The sequence below is a fragment of the Pteropus vampyrus genome, unplaced genomic scaffold (genome assembly GCF_000151845.1).
Source record: "Pteropus vampyrus isolate Shadow unplaced genomic scaffold, Pvam_2.0 Scaffold144, whole genome shotgun sequence".
Classification (NCBI taxonomy): domain Eukaryota; kingdom Metazoa; phylum Chordata; class Mammalia; order Chiroptera; family Pteropodidae; genus Pteropus; species Pteropus vampyrus.
Genome location: NW_011888925.1, coordinates 2,212,191 through 2,226,058, shown reverse-complemented (window position 1 = coordinate 2,226,058; position 13,868 = coordinate 2,212,191). Strand labels below are relative to the sequence as shown.

Genomic DNA, 13,868 nt, shown 5'->3' with positions numbered 1-13,868 from the left:
CCTCTTAACCTTCCCTCTCAAAAACCCGCCTCACCTTCCCTCTCGGACTCATCGCCTCCCATCTCTGACCTCTGTCGCTTCTCGTTTCTGCCCTTCCTCACCTCCCAGCTCAGGCCCCTCGTCTCTTCATATCTCGGACCCTTCAGATCCCCTGCCCGCCATCTCTTCCCATTGCTTCCCATTCTGCCACCTTCTACCTCTGTCCTCCATGTTCTCCATGCCCCCCTCGCTCCCCATCACTGTACCCCCATACTTTCCAATCTCTGTACCCTCCATTACCTCCCCCGTGTGTTCCTCTTCCCATTTTTTTTTTTATTTGCACGTCAGACTCCATCACGTCCCACTTCGGTCCCCTCCTTCACACTCCATCTCAGAGCTCCTGTCACTTCCCATCCCATCCTGGAGACGCCCGTCACCTCCCATTCTCGTGTCTTCATCACGTCCCCTCTCTGTACCTGGCCATCGCATTCCGTGGGGTACCCCATTCCCTCCACTGCTACCCCTTTCTCACCTCCCGCACGGTACCACTCGTCACCTCCATCTCAGCTCTCCACCACCTCCCACTTTCCTACTTCGTCACCCTTAACCTTCGGCCCCCGTCGCAGCCCCTCGTCACCTCCCATTTCCTTCCTCCCACCGCTTCCCGTCGCATCACCTGCCATCTTGGTGTGCTGACATGTCCATGCTCCCGTCACCCTTTATCTCGACTCCCGTCACCTCCAGTCACTGTGCCTTCCCCGGTGCTCCCTCTGTGCCCTTGTCGCCTGCGACTTCTGTCCTTCCATCGCTTCCCATTTCCGTTCGTCCATCACTCCTCCTCCTTTTATTTACTCCATTTTTGTTTCTCCCTCGCCTTCCATGCCTGCGCCCTCATCGTGCCCCATCTAGGCCCCGCACGGGCTCCCATTTCTGCACTGATCTCTGCCCCCCGTTATTGTTCTTCATCTGTCCATCCTTGCCTCCGTGTCTTTGTTCTTCCATACCGCGTCCCATCTTTCCATCCCTTTTCTAGTCTTTGCTTTCCTCCTACTCTATCTGTGTCTAGTGTTCTATGCCTCCACTCTCTCTTCATCCAGTTCCCAGGAGTGGCCCTTGCCAGACCCCTCCTCATTGCTTTCTTCTCTCTTCCCAGTATAGCCTTGTCTTGTCTCGTCCCTGTCCCAGCTGGGGTCCTCTCCACGCAGCCGTCTTCCGTCTCTTTCTCTTCTTGCCGCTGCCCACCCCGCACCTTGCTCTTGACCTTAACTTCGTTCCTCCCCACAAGCTCTCTGGGCTTCTGCGCCTTCTTCCCTCCTCTTTATTGTCCCCTCTGGCTCTCTCGAGACCCAGTGTGGCTCCCAAAGGGGCCCAAGAGGACATGGTCTTCCTGGGCAATGAGGAGAGGCACCAAGGGGCGAGATAGGAAAGGGGAGCCAGGGACACCGGGGGAGAACATTGTAGGGTGAGGAGGAGAGCTGGTGAAAGGGGGCGGGAAAGGAGAGAGGCGCTGGCCCCGGAAGATGAGCAGATTGGAAGGAGGGGCCTGGGCGCTGGAGTGCCAGAGGAAGGCTCGGTGGAGGAGCCATGGTTGGGTCATTAAGAGCTGGGTGGGAGGGAAAGAAAATGGAGGAAAGGGGGCACTTATGGAACGCGTGTGTTGGGATTGCCTCGGAGATGGCCACCCCCTTGCTGGGCAGAGGAGAGAAAAACTGCCCCCAGAGCGCCAATGGCTGCCCAGTGCCACACAGAAGCAGAGGAGGAGCTGGAGGGTGCTCAGGACAGTGATGGTGGGAGACTGAGCGGAGGTGGAGAGGAAGGAGAAGGGTCAGATAGAAGAGTAGAGAGAAAGCCACCTGTCATGGCTGAACCCTACCTCCGCTCACCTTAGCCACCGGGGGAGGCGAAAGGACACGCTTCTCTTGAGATCCTTGGCTAGAGGGTGAGGCCAGCGTGGGAGACCTTCCTAAGTCCGGGGAGACCTTTCCTCTGCCCCAACATCTCCCTAGCACCCTCCAGTGTGAGGTAGCCTGACTTTCTGCCCCTGCTTCTCTACTTCCCTTTTCTTGGGGTCTCGCTGCCTTTTTCCTTGCCTTCCTTCTCTCCTTCTCTTCACTCTTCCTTCCATTTACCCTTCCATCCCCCGTAATGTCCTGTTACATAATATCCCTACCAACTCACCAGACCCCCATGACACTCCTGTACTTGATGCTGGTCTGGACACAGGCAGATCAGTACACCTGGGTCCTAAAAATGGCCTGAGATGGTGACACTCTCCTGGTCCTCGACCCCGATTTTGGTTTGAGAGTTCTTGAGGAGATTTTCGGCCCTCGACCTTCATTTCTGGTACCCTCCAAAGCCAATCCCAGCTCAGTTCTGGGTCAGTAGCTTCCAGGGGTTCTGGAGTCATCCGTCCAGGTTATAAAGGGGGCTGGCATTTATTTTGATTCTGGATGTGGGTGTACTCACTTGGATTTCTACCTGAATGGTTCACGGCCAAGAACGGGCTTATGAATTGCGGGGATACTGTTCTGGGATTCTAGATCAGGAGAGAGCTGAGCCCAGGCATCGGATCTGTGGAGACCCTTCTCGGTTGCGAGGGTCTGTGTACCAGAGCTGGGGTGGGCTGCGGACACCCAGGAGCGCAGCTTTTCTAGATCGCGTGGGACATTTTATCCTCTCATGATTCTAGATCTACCAGAAGATTTTTGTCATGGCTTCTGATGCTGCAGGGAGCTGGGCAGAGGGAGGGTCTGCCCTCATAGTTTTCACCACAGGGGCCTTTCCCCGTGGGGTGTTTACGTGGGATGATTATGTTGTTTGGGTCTGGGTTCGCTAACTATTATTAATGGTTGGTTGGTTCTTTCTAGAATGCAGGTGTGTGGAAACTGTATGGAAGATTCTTGGTCATTTGGAGTGTTTTACTGGATCGGTGAATTTCTGGGTCTGGGAGGCACCGAGCGGACTGTATCGGGTGCCAGCCCTGGGCCTCTGGTTGGTGGGCCAGAGATCTCTTCTCTTGGGCTTCGGAGGTGTGCCCCCCCCCCCCCCCCCCCGAAATGTTATGCACAATGTGGTTCACTAGCTTTTTCCTGGGAAGGTCAAAAACTCGGTCTGGACCGCCCTAGGGCAGTGTTCTGGGCTTTGGCTTAGGTCCCTCTCTACGCCACCCGAGCCCTTTCTGGAACCTTTCAGAGGTTACAGATGTGGTTTAGAGGCCTGGGCTCCATGTCTCTGCCTTCCCCTAGGTGTAGGGCAGCCAGGGCTGAGCACGGCTTCGCGGGCGCCCATCTGGGGAGGGGCCGACCTGGGAGGGACTTGGCGGAGCCCCGCCCCCCGCCCGCTGTGCTCCCCACCCATCCCTCGGCGCCCTCTGGCGGCCGCGCGGGGCTGGGGAGAGAAACGTCTCCTCAGGGTAATTACCGCCGCCCCAGTCCAATAAACCATCCATCTTCCACCTCTGCGGCCCAAGAAGTGTCTCTCCGCCCGAACCCCCCACAGAGTAATAAACGCCCTTAGGCTTTCACAGGCCCGCCCCGCGTAATAAACTGGCTGCAGTGTGAGAACAGCTGGATAATCAATCCCGGAGGAGGCCTGGCTGAGCAGGGCCCGGGCTGGGGAAGGGGCGGCAGGGGCGGGCAGCCCGTGCGCACTGGGCCTTGGGGGCGGGGACGTGCGCTCCGTCCTGGCCGGTGCGGGCCAGGCCCCTGCCCTCGCCGCCCGCACGGCCTGTCTCCGTGCGCTTACCGCCATGTTTCCCGGCCGCTTGGCATCTCCTCTCGGGGTGCCTGCTTCTCCACACTGGGCCTTTGTGTGCAGCTGGGTGCGTCGTCTCCTGTGCGCTGGTGTGGGGCTTGTGGGAGCGTCACTGGGGATGTGTGTGCCGTGGGGCGTGGGGCGCCGCCGCCGACGCCTCTGATCCCTGGGGCCTCGCTGCCCAATGGGGCATCTCGCCTGCCTGCATCTCAGGCCCTCCCCGGGCTTGGGCAGGGCTCTCTGTAGGGCGATGTGCTGTTGTCTGGGTTCCTGGGTGGGAAAGTGAAGAGAAAGGGCCTCCTCTCCCCGAGACCTGGGAGGTTTGGGACAGGCCCCAGGTAGATGACATTTACTTTGCCGGTCTGAGTGACCAGGAAATCCAGTAGCCCCTTCTCTGTCTGACCGGGAGGCCCTGGAGCCCAGGGGGCGAAGAGGCAGCAGCCTCTGGTCAGGAAGGCAGGGAGGGGGCTGCGTGGAGGAAGGTCAGCGTCTTAGCTCCCCTGGCCCTCCCCACCCCCCCAAATTTGGCCATGTAGTTTGTGAGTGAGTGGAGGGGGAAGGGAGGACCCTGGATATTACAGTTGCCATGGAAACAGCCGATTTTTCAGAGTGCTGCAGTGTTGGGAGTGGAGAGACTGCTACCAGCTGAGGCCTACCCTGCTCCTGGCCTTCAGGCCCCGCCCTTTCCAGGCAGGTGGCCCACCCCTGGTGGGGGAGTGCTCACTGCTAACCCCACCCCCATCCAACTTTCCACCCTAATCCTGGCTCAGCCCTCGGCACTGGGCCTTAGGGGGGGCCCCCAGGTAGGAAGACACCTGGGTCTGCGCTGGGCAGAGCCAAGCTCCCCCTGTCTGCCGGAGGTGCTTTCGCACTGTGGCGAGATGTCAGATGTCAGTTATTAGACATCTAGGTGGTTCTTTCACCTTTGCCCGGCCCCGGGGGGATCATCTCTTTGCTCTGGCCCTTCCTGGGGAGATGGAGGGCGTTGATGACAGGAGCTCTGGGGAATAGCTTCTGCTCCCCCTAAGCCCAGCCCTCTGCTGGCCTCACTGCCACTCCAGGATCCAGGCGACGTCCTTCTCCCCTTGGCTCCTCCCTGGGTCTGCAGACAGTGCTTCCTTCCAAGGCTCTCAGGAGTCCCCTCTTTTGGGGGCCTGGGAGCTTCCTGAGCTAGAGCCCCCATCCTTGAACTACACTGCCCGAACTACAGCAGGACTTGTGATCCCCTGAGGGGAGAGACCCCTGAGGTGCTCCTCCCGTCCCCCTCAGGTTCCCAGCTCCCTGACCCCAGGTTTCCACCCCACCCAGAGCTGCCCCACCCTCGAGGCCCCACTTTTCTCCCGGCCTCCTCCAGGCTTTTGCTCCCAGGCCCCATCTGCCTCTCTCTTCCTCTCTGGATAAGTCCTCCCCTGAACACTCTCCCCCAAAAAAGTGCTTTGAGAGGAGTCGTTATGGCTAATTATTCAATTAAGCACTTTATGAATCTCATCTCCCATTTATGTTCCAAAGAATGCAAGATTGTTCTCTTCCCTTCTCTGAAGGCCCCGGAGTACTGGTCCTCTAGGCCTCTAAACAAGCCTCCCTTCCTGGAAACTGGGTGACCAGCCCTCCACCCCCACCCCAGCCATCAGTCTGCCCCCCCACCCCCAGGGAGCCTAGTGAGCCGCAGGAGGGAACATGGAGACTAATGGGGTTTATTTCGGGGCTGAGATCGTTAGGGACCTCACACCCGCCCCCGGAAGCCGGATGGAGAAGAGGAGACAGGGGGAGAGAGGGTGGGGTGGGGGAGGGCAGGGAGAGGGAGCCTTCATCTCTGGCTCCCACTCTCCTGCTTTCTCTCACCTACACCTCTCTCTGTCCCTCTCTGTCCATCTGTCTCTGCCTCCTTCCTCGTCTGGCTGTCAATCTCGATCCCCCCACCACTCCATGTCTACCTGTTCTTTTCTGGGCAGGGCTATAGGATCCCCCTGTTTTGGGACTAAGGCGGCCTCCTCGTTGGGAGTGGAAGCAGAGAGTCCTGGGGGAACTGGGACTGTGATTTCCAGAGGCCTGGGAGGGGTGGGGGCAGGTGTTGGAGCGGTGCCAACCCGTGGGCTGAGTCAGAGCTGAACCAGCCCCTGCTCCTCCTCCTGCCATCGCCTGGGGCTGCTTTGGCCTTGGTCCCTGCGCAGCTCTGGCCCCACAGAAGCACACACCTTGGATCTGTCACCTCTGCCAGCCCTGGGAGAAGTCCAGACGATCAGGCCTAGGGCCCTCGGATCCTGCCTGACCCCAGCAGGATCCTCTTGGTCCCCTTGCAGCCTCTCTCTGGGCTCGATCTCTGGGTCACTCTCTCTGTTACGTGTCTGTTTTGCTGTAATTAAAACCAGAATTCCTGTTGAGGCAGCTGCGTCTGTCGGTGCGCGTGCACAGGCTCTCACCTGGGCACCCACCTGGCCATTTTTCCCAGGATGGCGGGGCCCGGTGGCTGCCGTGGGCATCCCAGCTAAAGCCCTGCACGCAGGACTCTTGTCCCAGCGCCGAGGACCTGCTGATCTTGACCTCCTGATGTCTCATCTCCTTCTCCCTTTCCTTCTCTCTGCAGCCGGGACCACGTACATCTTTGGGAAGGGGGGAGCACTCATCACCTACACGTGGCCCCCCAATGACCGGCCCAGCACGAGGATGGACCGCCTGGCCGTGGGCTTCAGCACGCACCAGCGGAGCGCCGTGCTGGTGCGGGTGGACAGCGCCTCCGGCCTCGGGGACTACCTGCAGCTGCACATCGTAAGGACCCCGGGCCCCGGCCCCAGACTGCCCCGTCTTCCGACCCCAAATCAGTCAGTTCCTTCATTGCCGAGGGATCCGGTACCTCCGCTCTTTCCCTGTGTGGAGCCCTGACAACCTCTGTTCCCCAATTCCTGGGGTTTCCTCTTGGCAGTTCTGCTCCTGAGACCCGTTCTTCATAAGGCTTCGTAAGAGTCACCCTGCTGATTTGAAGCTCCCCCATTCCCCGCTCCTTGAGACCGTCTGTGTCTTCTGACCTTTCTGAATGAAGTCAAGGGTCTCCCTGAGTGTTCCAGGCCATTCTGCAGCCTTCAGAAATGTCCCCACGTGCATGACTGCCCTGGGCCGCTGCCCGCTCACTCCAGGACGGCCTAGGGCAGCCCGCTGTGTTCTGCACCTGTTCCTGCCCCCTCCTTAGACTTCCCTACCTCCGGGCGGCCCATCCCTGCTTCTTCACCTTGCCTTCAGACCCCGCCCCTGCCTCTTCCCCGTCCTTGATCTCTGTTTCCATGACCTCTGCCCTCCCAGCCACCCTCTGACCCTACAGCCTTTCTGGCTGCGCTCACTATTCTCTGACCTCTAGGCCCAGCTCCGCATCCCCACCCTGACCTCAGGTCTCACCCAGCTCTGCCTTCCTCTGCCCAGCTCCTCCCTGGGCCTGCTCGCTTCCTCAGCCTCTGTTCCTGCCCAGCGCCTTCCTCTGGGCCTCCTGCCAGACCTGCGGCTCCTCTCCTCAGTTTTTATCCTTAATCTCGTCTTCAGGCAGCCCCCTTTTCTTCCTCGGCCCTTTTCCCATCTCTGGTCCTGTCTTCTGGCTTTGCTCCTTCTCATTTGTGCTCTTAGCCTCTCCTCTGTCCCCTCCCCGTAGTTTTAACACCTGGGCCTCTGACCTCAATCTCTGTTTCCACCCATACAGCCCTTTACAGCTGCCTCCTTTCCCTGCCTGCATCCTGCTGACCCTGGCCAGGGCCTCTGAGCTGGGAGGGCTGAGCAGGCTGGCCAGGCTCCGTGTGCTGGAAAGGTCTGGGTGGGGGTCCCTGGGCTTTGAAGGGAGCAAGGAAGCCAGAGGAGAAGGCTGGTTTGGGCTCCGACACTTCTCCATCTGATTGGGACTGTGGCTACTGGCCCCACCTTACACAACAGCTTTTTAGGGTACACCGTTCCCCCAGCACCAGGGAGTGAAGGAAGGAGGTGTGAGGAGAGATGTCTTGTGGACGGAGCGGAGCTGGAGTGTAAGGGCGGCGGAGAATGGGCAGGGAGCGGGGGGGACAGGGCTGACAGTAGCCTGGGGAGAGGGCCCAGGCGTTGCGCGCCCGTGCGAGCGAGACGGACAGAGTGTCTTCTAGGAGACAGCGAGGCTGCAGATAGCACGAATCCCTGTGTGACAGTGTGGGCCGGGGTGACTGTGTCGGGAGTTATGGTGTGACTGTGGGGGCCCATGGCGGGTAACGAGAGAGGCGGTGGGCCCATGGGGGGTAACGAGAGAGGCGGTGTCTTGTGGCCTCGGGTCAGGCGTGTCGCTCTGTATTCGTGTTTCCCGGCAGAGGGGTGTTTGCTATTGTTTCCGTCTCCCGACCATGAGGGCCACGTGGGACTGTGTTCCTGTGTCCCCCCCGCCCCCGCCCCGTGAGCGAGGGCTCCTGTTCTCGCTCCCCAGTCACGAGGGGCTACGCGTGGCTTTGGAACAGGGGGCCAGGGTTTGGGTCCCAACTCCGCCACTTCCTTCCTCTGTCTTTGTGAAGTCACCCCACCTCTCCAGGCTGTTTCCTCATGTGCGTGGTGGCGTGGTGGACAGGGGGGATGCTGGGAGGTTTAAATGAGATGATGTGTATAAAGCACTTATGACACCCCCCGGCCCTTAGGAAGCACTCGGTGTCAGCTGATACCCCATGTTAGCTAATGTCGATCTGTGCGTCTCTGCGCCTGTCGGTTTAGGGGACAGGGTTCCCCTAGTGCTAAGGAGAGAGTACGGGGGGATCAGGGTGCAGGGAGAAGAGGGCGCCTTCTTTCCTCTCCCAGAGGTGCCCACAGGCCTCACCTGGTGCAGGATTATGGAGGAAGAAAGCCTGGCACCTAGTGCTGCAGAGGGCAGGGAGGAGGGGGTGCCCGATTAGGGTGGGGGGCCCTGGAGGAAGTGTGGGAGCCACGAGACAGGACAGCTGTCAGGGGAGAGTTGGCACCAGATGGGCTGCAGCCCCTTGGGGGCAGCCCCGAGCCCCCTCCTCCCCTGGTGACACATCAGCTCCCACCGCAGCGTCATTAGCAGCTCTCAGAGAGTGGGGAGGCGGCAGCAAAATAAGAAAAAAGCAATTTGACGTTTCTAATAAAGCGTCGCTCCACTTTGCCAAATTAATTTTGACTCCCATAATTATTTGCTGTAGGAGCGGCCGCGTTCTCCCCACCGCCGCCTAATGAGGTAATTGGGGAATTAGGAATTAATGACTTTAACAGAAGTGACAACTGACTTCACGTCGGGAGCAGCTCTGGGGAGCTGCCTCTCCCCCGGAGTGCACGGCTCTGAGCTCTGCTGCCTCCTAGGAAACCCAGGTGTCCTGTCTCCCAGCCGCCCCGGCTGGCCCTCTGCCCGCCCGGCTCCCCGGCTGCATCTGCTCCTTGACCGCCTTCACTGCCCAGCTGAGCCTCGTGGGGAGAAACCCTCGGAGGCGGCCAAGGGGCTGGCGCTATTCTGGGTGATGCTATCACTAACAATAGTACCGGGGAGCATCGCCGTTCCCCTCACGTGCGTGGGAGCAGATGATCTCCCCGGGATGTTGTCAGTTGTGGGAGGTAGATGGGTGGGGCTTGCTAGTACCTTTTCTTAGGTGAGCCCAGCCTCAGTTTCCCTGCTCTGCTGCATCTGAGAAGGAGAGATGCTGCAGCATGGATGACTGTGTGCGTGTGCGTGGGGGTGTGGGGGGGAGGGCGTCCTTTCCCAGGTTCTAGTTGGGGGAGAACTGGACTCATAAGTGGGGAAGGGCTAGGGCATCGGTTTCCAAGCGAGCCACAGCGGCACGCCTGCCCGCTAACTCGAAATCCCAATCCCTGCCCCATCTGTGAGCCACCCTGTCCCCACCCCCAGTGCCACTGGACGCAGGAGGTGGCAGCTGAATGGTTCCTCATGCTCGGACCCGGTGAGAGCAGTCTTTCAGGAAGACCCCAGGAGTGCAATGTGTTCTGGACGATCTGGGTCCCTGTGACTGTGTGATTCAGGGGCCTGAGGGAACCTGTGCCAGTGTCTGCCTTGTGTGGGAGGAGGTGTGGGGACACGGGGGGCTGAGTTCAGGAGGGCTGCTGGGAAGGGCAGGGGAATGGAATAGGGGCCTGGTTTAGAGCCTCGTGGGCCTTCCTCTGACTTCTTCAGACATCTTCGGTTTCATAGGTCGGTTGGCCTCAGTAGCCTCTTACGTCACCTGCCCACACCCAGCGATTTGAGTCAGTGTCTCCCCAGACTAGCGGGTAAGGGCGAGAGAACGCTGGCTTTGGAGTCAGACCAACTACGGTTCAAATCTGGGGTTCCTTTTATGTGAGCTGTGAGATTTGGGGATGTCCCTTAACCTCGCTGAGCCTCAGTTTCCTCCTCAATAAAATGGGGATGCTGTAAGCTTTCTCAGAGGGTTGCTGTGGGGATGAAGAAAACCTGCTTGTATAGTACCTGAGGGGGCCTGGCATGTTTTAGGGGTTCAGTGAAGTTCTCCTTCTCATTCTGGCACCATCAGTGTAACTTCCTGGCCTGGATCCTGGGTGGCCTCCGCAGGGTTCTCGCTACAGGTCCTGTGTGGAACCTGGGGCCTGGGTCCGAGAGTTTGCTCACACTGACTACTTCCCTTCTCTAGGCCTGTGTCACATTCTGTCCCCTGCTGTCTCTTTCCAGCTCCCAGCCCCATCCTCTACCCTACACACCCATGCTCACCTTTCCTTACTAAGTCCAACATGGCTTGTCTCCCTGATCTCTTTCCATACCCGTCACCCTCTAAAACATGCAGTTCAGACGCTCCCCACCTCCTTCCCCACACTCAGGTCTGAGCTACACGGGGCCAGAGGGGCCGCCAGGGGAGGTGGGCTGATGCCCTGGTGCGGGAGCCCCCAAGGGACCTGCTCAGTGCTGAGCACGCAGGGGACAGGAGGCTGGGGTTGGTGGGCAGCACCCAGGGAATGGTGGGGAGCACCCAGGGGATGGTGGGGAGAGCAGAGGTTAGACCTTCCCCAGACACGGGGTGGGCTTCTGGGGAATTCTTTGTTGGTTGTACCTTAGAGAGACCTCTGCCCTCTATGCTCCCACTGGTCCCCAGTGTGGTCCTGGTCATCCGGTCTGAGGCCTGGGCTCAGTGGCCTTTGAACAGAGTAGGAGCCCTGTAAAAATTTGTGAATATTCTGAACGAACCAAAGGCAAGAGGCAAGTGTGGTTAGTGGAAGTGCTCTGGGTGCAGGCTTTGCACCCTACATGGCTTCCCTGACCTCTCTGAGCCTCGGGTTACTCCCTTGCCTGCATATGAGGGAGGGGTGAGCCTACTCACCTCTTTGGGCAGGTGAGAGGGTCCAATAAAGGCCTGAATGGGGGAGAGGTGCCTCGTAAAGTTGTGAAGTGCTGTGGAGCTGGGCCGGTGGTGGTCACAGGTAGAATTCTAGAAGGAGTTAAAGGGTTGCTCCTTCCTGGTCGCTGACCTCGACCTTCCTGTCCTCAGGACCAGGGCACCGTGGGGGTGATCTTTAATGTGGGCACGGATGACATTACCATCGATGAGCCCAACGCCATCGTGAGCGACGGCAAATACCACGTGGTGCGCTTCACTCGAAGCGGTGGCAATGCCACCCTGCAGGTGGACAGCTGGCCAGTCAATGAGAGGTACCCGGCAGGTAGGCACTCTGGGTACACAGAGGTGTGGTGGGAGGGGCGGGGCGGGCAGGGCGGCCTCTGATAGGAGGACTGCCTGCATCTGGGGCGGGGCTAAGCAGAGAGGCTTCCGGCTGTGGGCGGGGCGAGTCTACAAGAAGGCGTGGCTTGGGGCGGGACCAAAGTGGGCCTGGCTGGATTTGGAGAGGGCAGAGCTAAGCCGGGAAGGCTGCGAGGCCGGGGTCCAGTCTGGGAATGAGGGAGAAGAGAAGAGGAAGGGTAGAGGTAGGGAGAATCTGACTCGCTTGAGGAAAGGGTGAGTTCAAATTTGAGGGACAAGAGGGAACGGGGAGGTTGACGCAGAAACCAAGTAGCGAAGAATCGGAAATAATCGCAAACATATCTTGGCAAGGAGGCAGAGCGGTTTCCAGGGACAGGATAAGGAACGAACCAAGGTCTTTATGAAGAGCAAGTCAAAGTTCCATATTAGGGGATCTAGATAAAGGAAGAGAAATAACCACAGAGACCCAAAGAAAAGGAACCCTAGCGTCTCAGGAAGTAGGGGACATGGTGAAAGAGACAGAGAAACAAGTGACAAGAGTGAAAAGTGGGGTCAAGTGCATTTGACAAACCTTTATTAACATCCTACTAGGCGTCAGGTCCCGTGCTAGGCCCCGAGGACTCAGAGGTAGATGAGACGCAGCCCCTGCTTGCAGGTGGCGTGCAGCCTTGGTGGTGGGGGTGGGGGGTGAGAAGGCAAGCACAGGACTGTAAACAGACCCAGTTCAACGGCCGTGGTGGCTGAGGACAAACCAAGGTCTGAGGAGGACAGAGGAGGGACGGGGATGAGGACTTGAAAGAAATCAGGAGCCAGAGACTGCAAGATACTGACGGAGGCAGAGAAAGAGCCTCAGAGTGAGAGGAAACCGGAAGAGCGATGGAGAGATACGGACATAGTCGCCGAGACAGAAGCAGAGACGGAGGCAGCTCCCAGGGTGATGCAGAGAGATACGTGGAGACAGCGTCGCGCGGACCCAGCCAGCGAGAGGAGAGGTGGACAGAGCCTCAGGAGGAGGAGAAGGGAGCCTCGGTGCGGGAGATACAGAGGGAGGGGAAATCGAGCCACTGCAGGGGAGAAGCGCGGAAGCAGAGATGCAGAGATACAGGCTGAGCCACGCTGCACAGTCACATACACGGGGGCCGGCTGGGAAGCGGAGAGAGCATCTGCGGTCTCCGTTCCTCTCTCAGGCAGAAGTGACAGCTGAGGTGGAGGCAGAGAAGCTGCCCCACGCTGACCACGAGGGGTGCGGGCAGAAGGCAGTGAAAGGTGCCGGTGTGTAAACTTCATGGGCCCACTCGTGCTGGAGAAAATATGCCAGTGTAGGCTCACAACTCACAATCATGTGGGCTCGCACCTGAACATTCGCGGGCAGCCCCTGGACACAGAGAACCACATGGCGCACTAATAAATACAGAGGCTGATGGATACACAGGCTAACCCCAGGCATATGAGTGACTGCAAATATTCACATCGTCAGGCAGACACAAGGAGAGTTCAGCCCTGCAGAGGGGCGGCAGCCTGCACCAAGGCCCTGGGCACGTGTGCGGTCACTCAGACACACAAATGCTCCTGTGCTAAGTCTCACACATGCACAGACACCGACAGGTCAGGCTACGTGGGTGTGATCGGCCAATGGGCATCAGACTTCTCTCTCTCTCTCTCTCTCTCTCTCTCAGCCACACACACATCAGAGTAACCTTTGTAGCAGTGAAGACATCAGCCTGCTCTTGACAGGGCTGGACTGTGGGGCCATGAAGGCCTCAGCACATCAAGCCCCAGCTTGGGTCCAGAGCCTCCCCTTGGAGCCCAGCAGGGCAGAGGCCCGGTTGGAGGAGTCACGCCTGCTGTCCCCTGGCTGAGGGTGGGGAAGACTGCTGGGTGCCCCCTCACCTGCAAAGTGGAGTCACCTGGTGGCTGCCTGCGTGCATGCTGAGAGCAGGTCCTCTGCACAAGCCGGGTGTCACCTGAGCAGCGCTAGCAGGTCCGGTTAACAGTGTGGGTGGGCTGAGAGCCTAGGCCCCCAGACGCTTAGGGAGCACAGAGACACAGCTCAGGGACCTTGAGTTAGCAGGCCCTGGCTTTTAAACCTAGATCTCCCAGTGAGAAACTGCGTGGCCTTGGACAAGTCATGTAGCCTCTCTGAATCTCAGTTTCCACCTCTGAAAGGTGGGGATGATACTTATCTTGTAATAATACTGTGAAAATTCCTGAGATAACCTAAGGAAAGCACTAGAATGGTGTGGCGTAGAGGAAGGGCTCAACAAACAGAGCTTTTAGAATTGTCATGTGCTCCGGTGAGGCAGACGTGCATCCCTCCTTCCCTCTCAGGGCACACTCATGGGCAAATCCACAGCTACACACAGACACACACGCAAGTATCCCAGCACAGGGAGGTCCTTGAATGCCCCCTGCCTCTCTGCCTCTGCCTGTGCGCTCGCCCTCCCTCTTTTTCCCGCACCTGACTCCCTTCTGGCCATC

General features: G+C 58.9%; 1 protein-coding gene across 1 annotated transcript in view; it reads left to right on the top strand.

Annotated features, from left to right (window-relative positions):
- Window positions 1-13,868, top strand: part of NRXN2 (neurexin 2) — an 87,345-nt gene that overhangs the window by 52,744 nt on the left and 20,733 nt on the right. Inside the window, exons 14-15 of the mRNA XM_011368969.1 lie at window positions 6,317-6,498; window positions 11,181-11,352. Coding sequence (XP_011367271.1) covers window positions 6,317-6,498; window positions 11,181-11,352 — 354 coding nt within the window. The remainder of the gene's footprint in view (window positions 1-6,316; window positions 6,499-11,180; window positions 11,353-13,868) is intronic.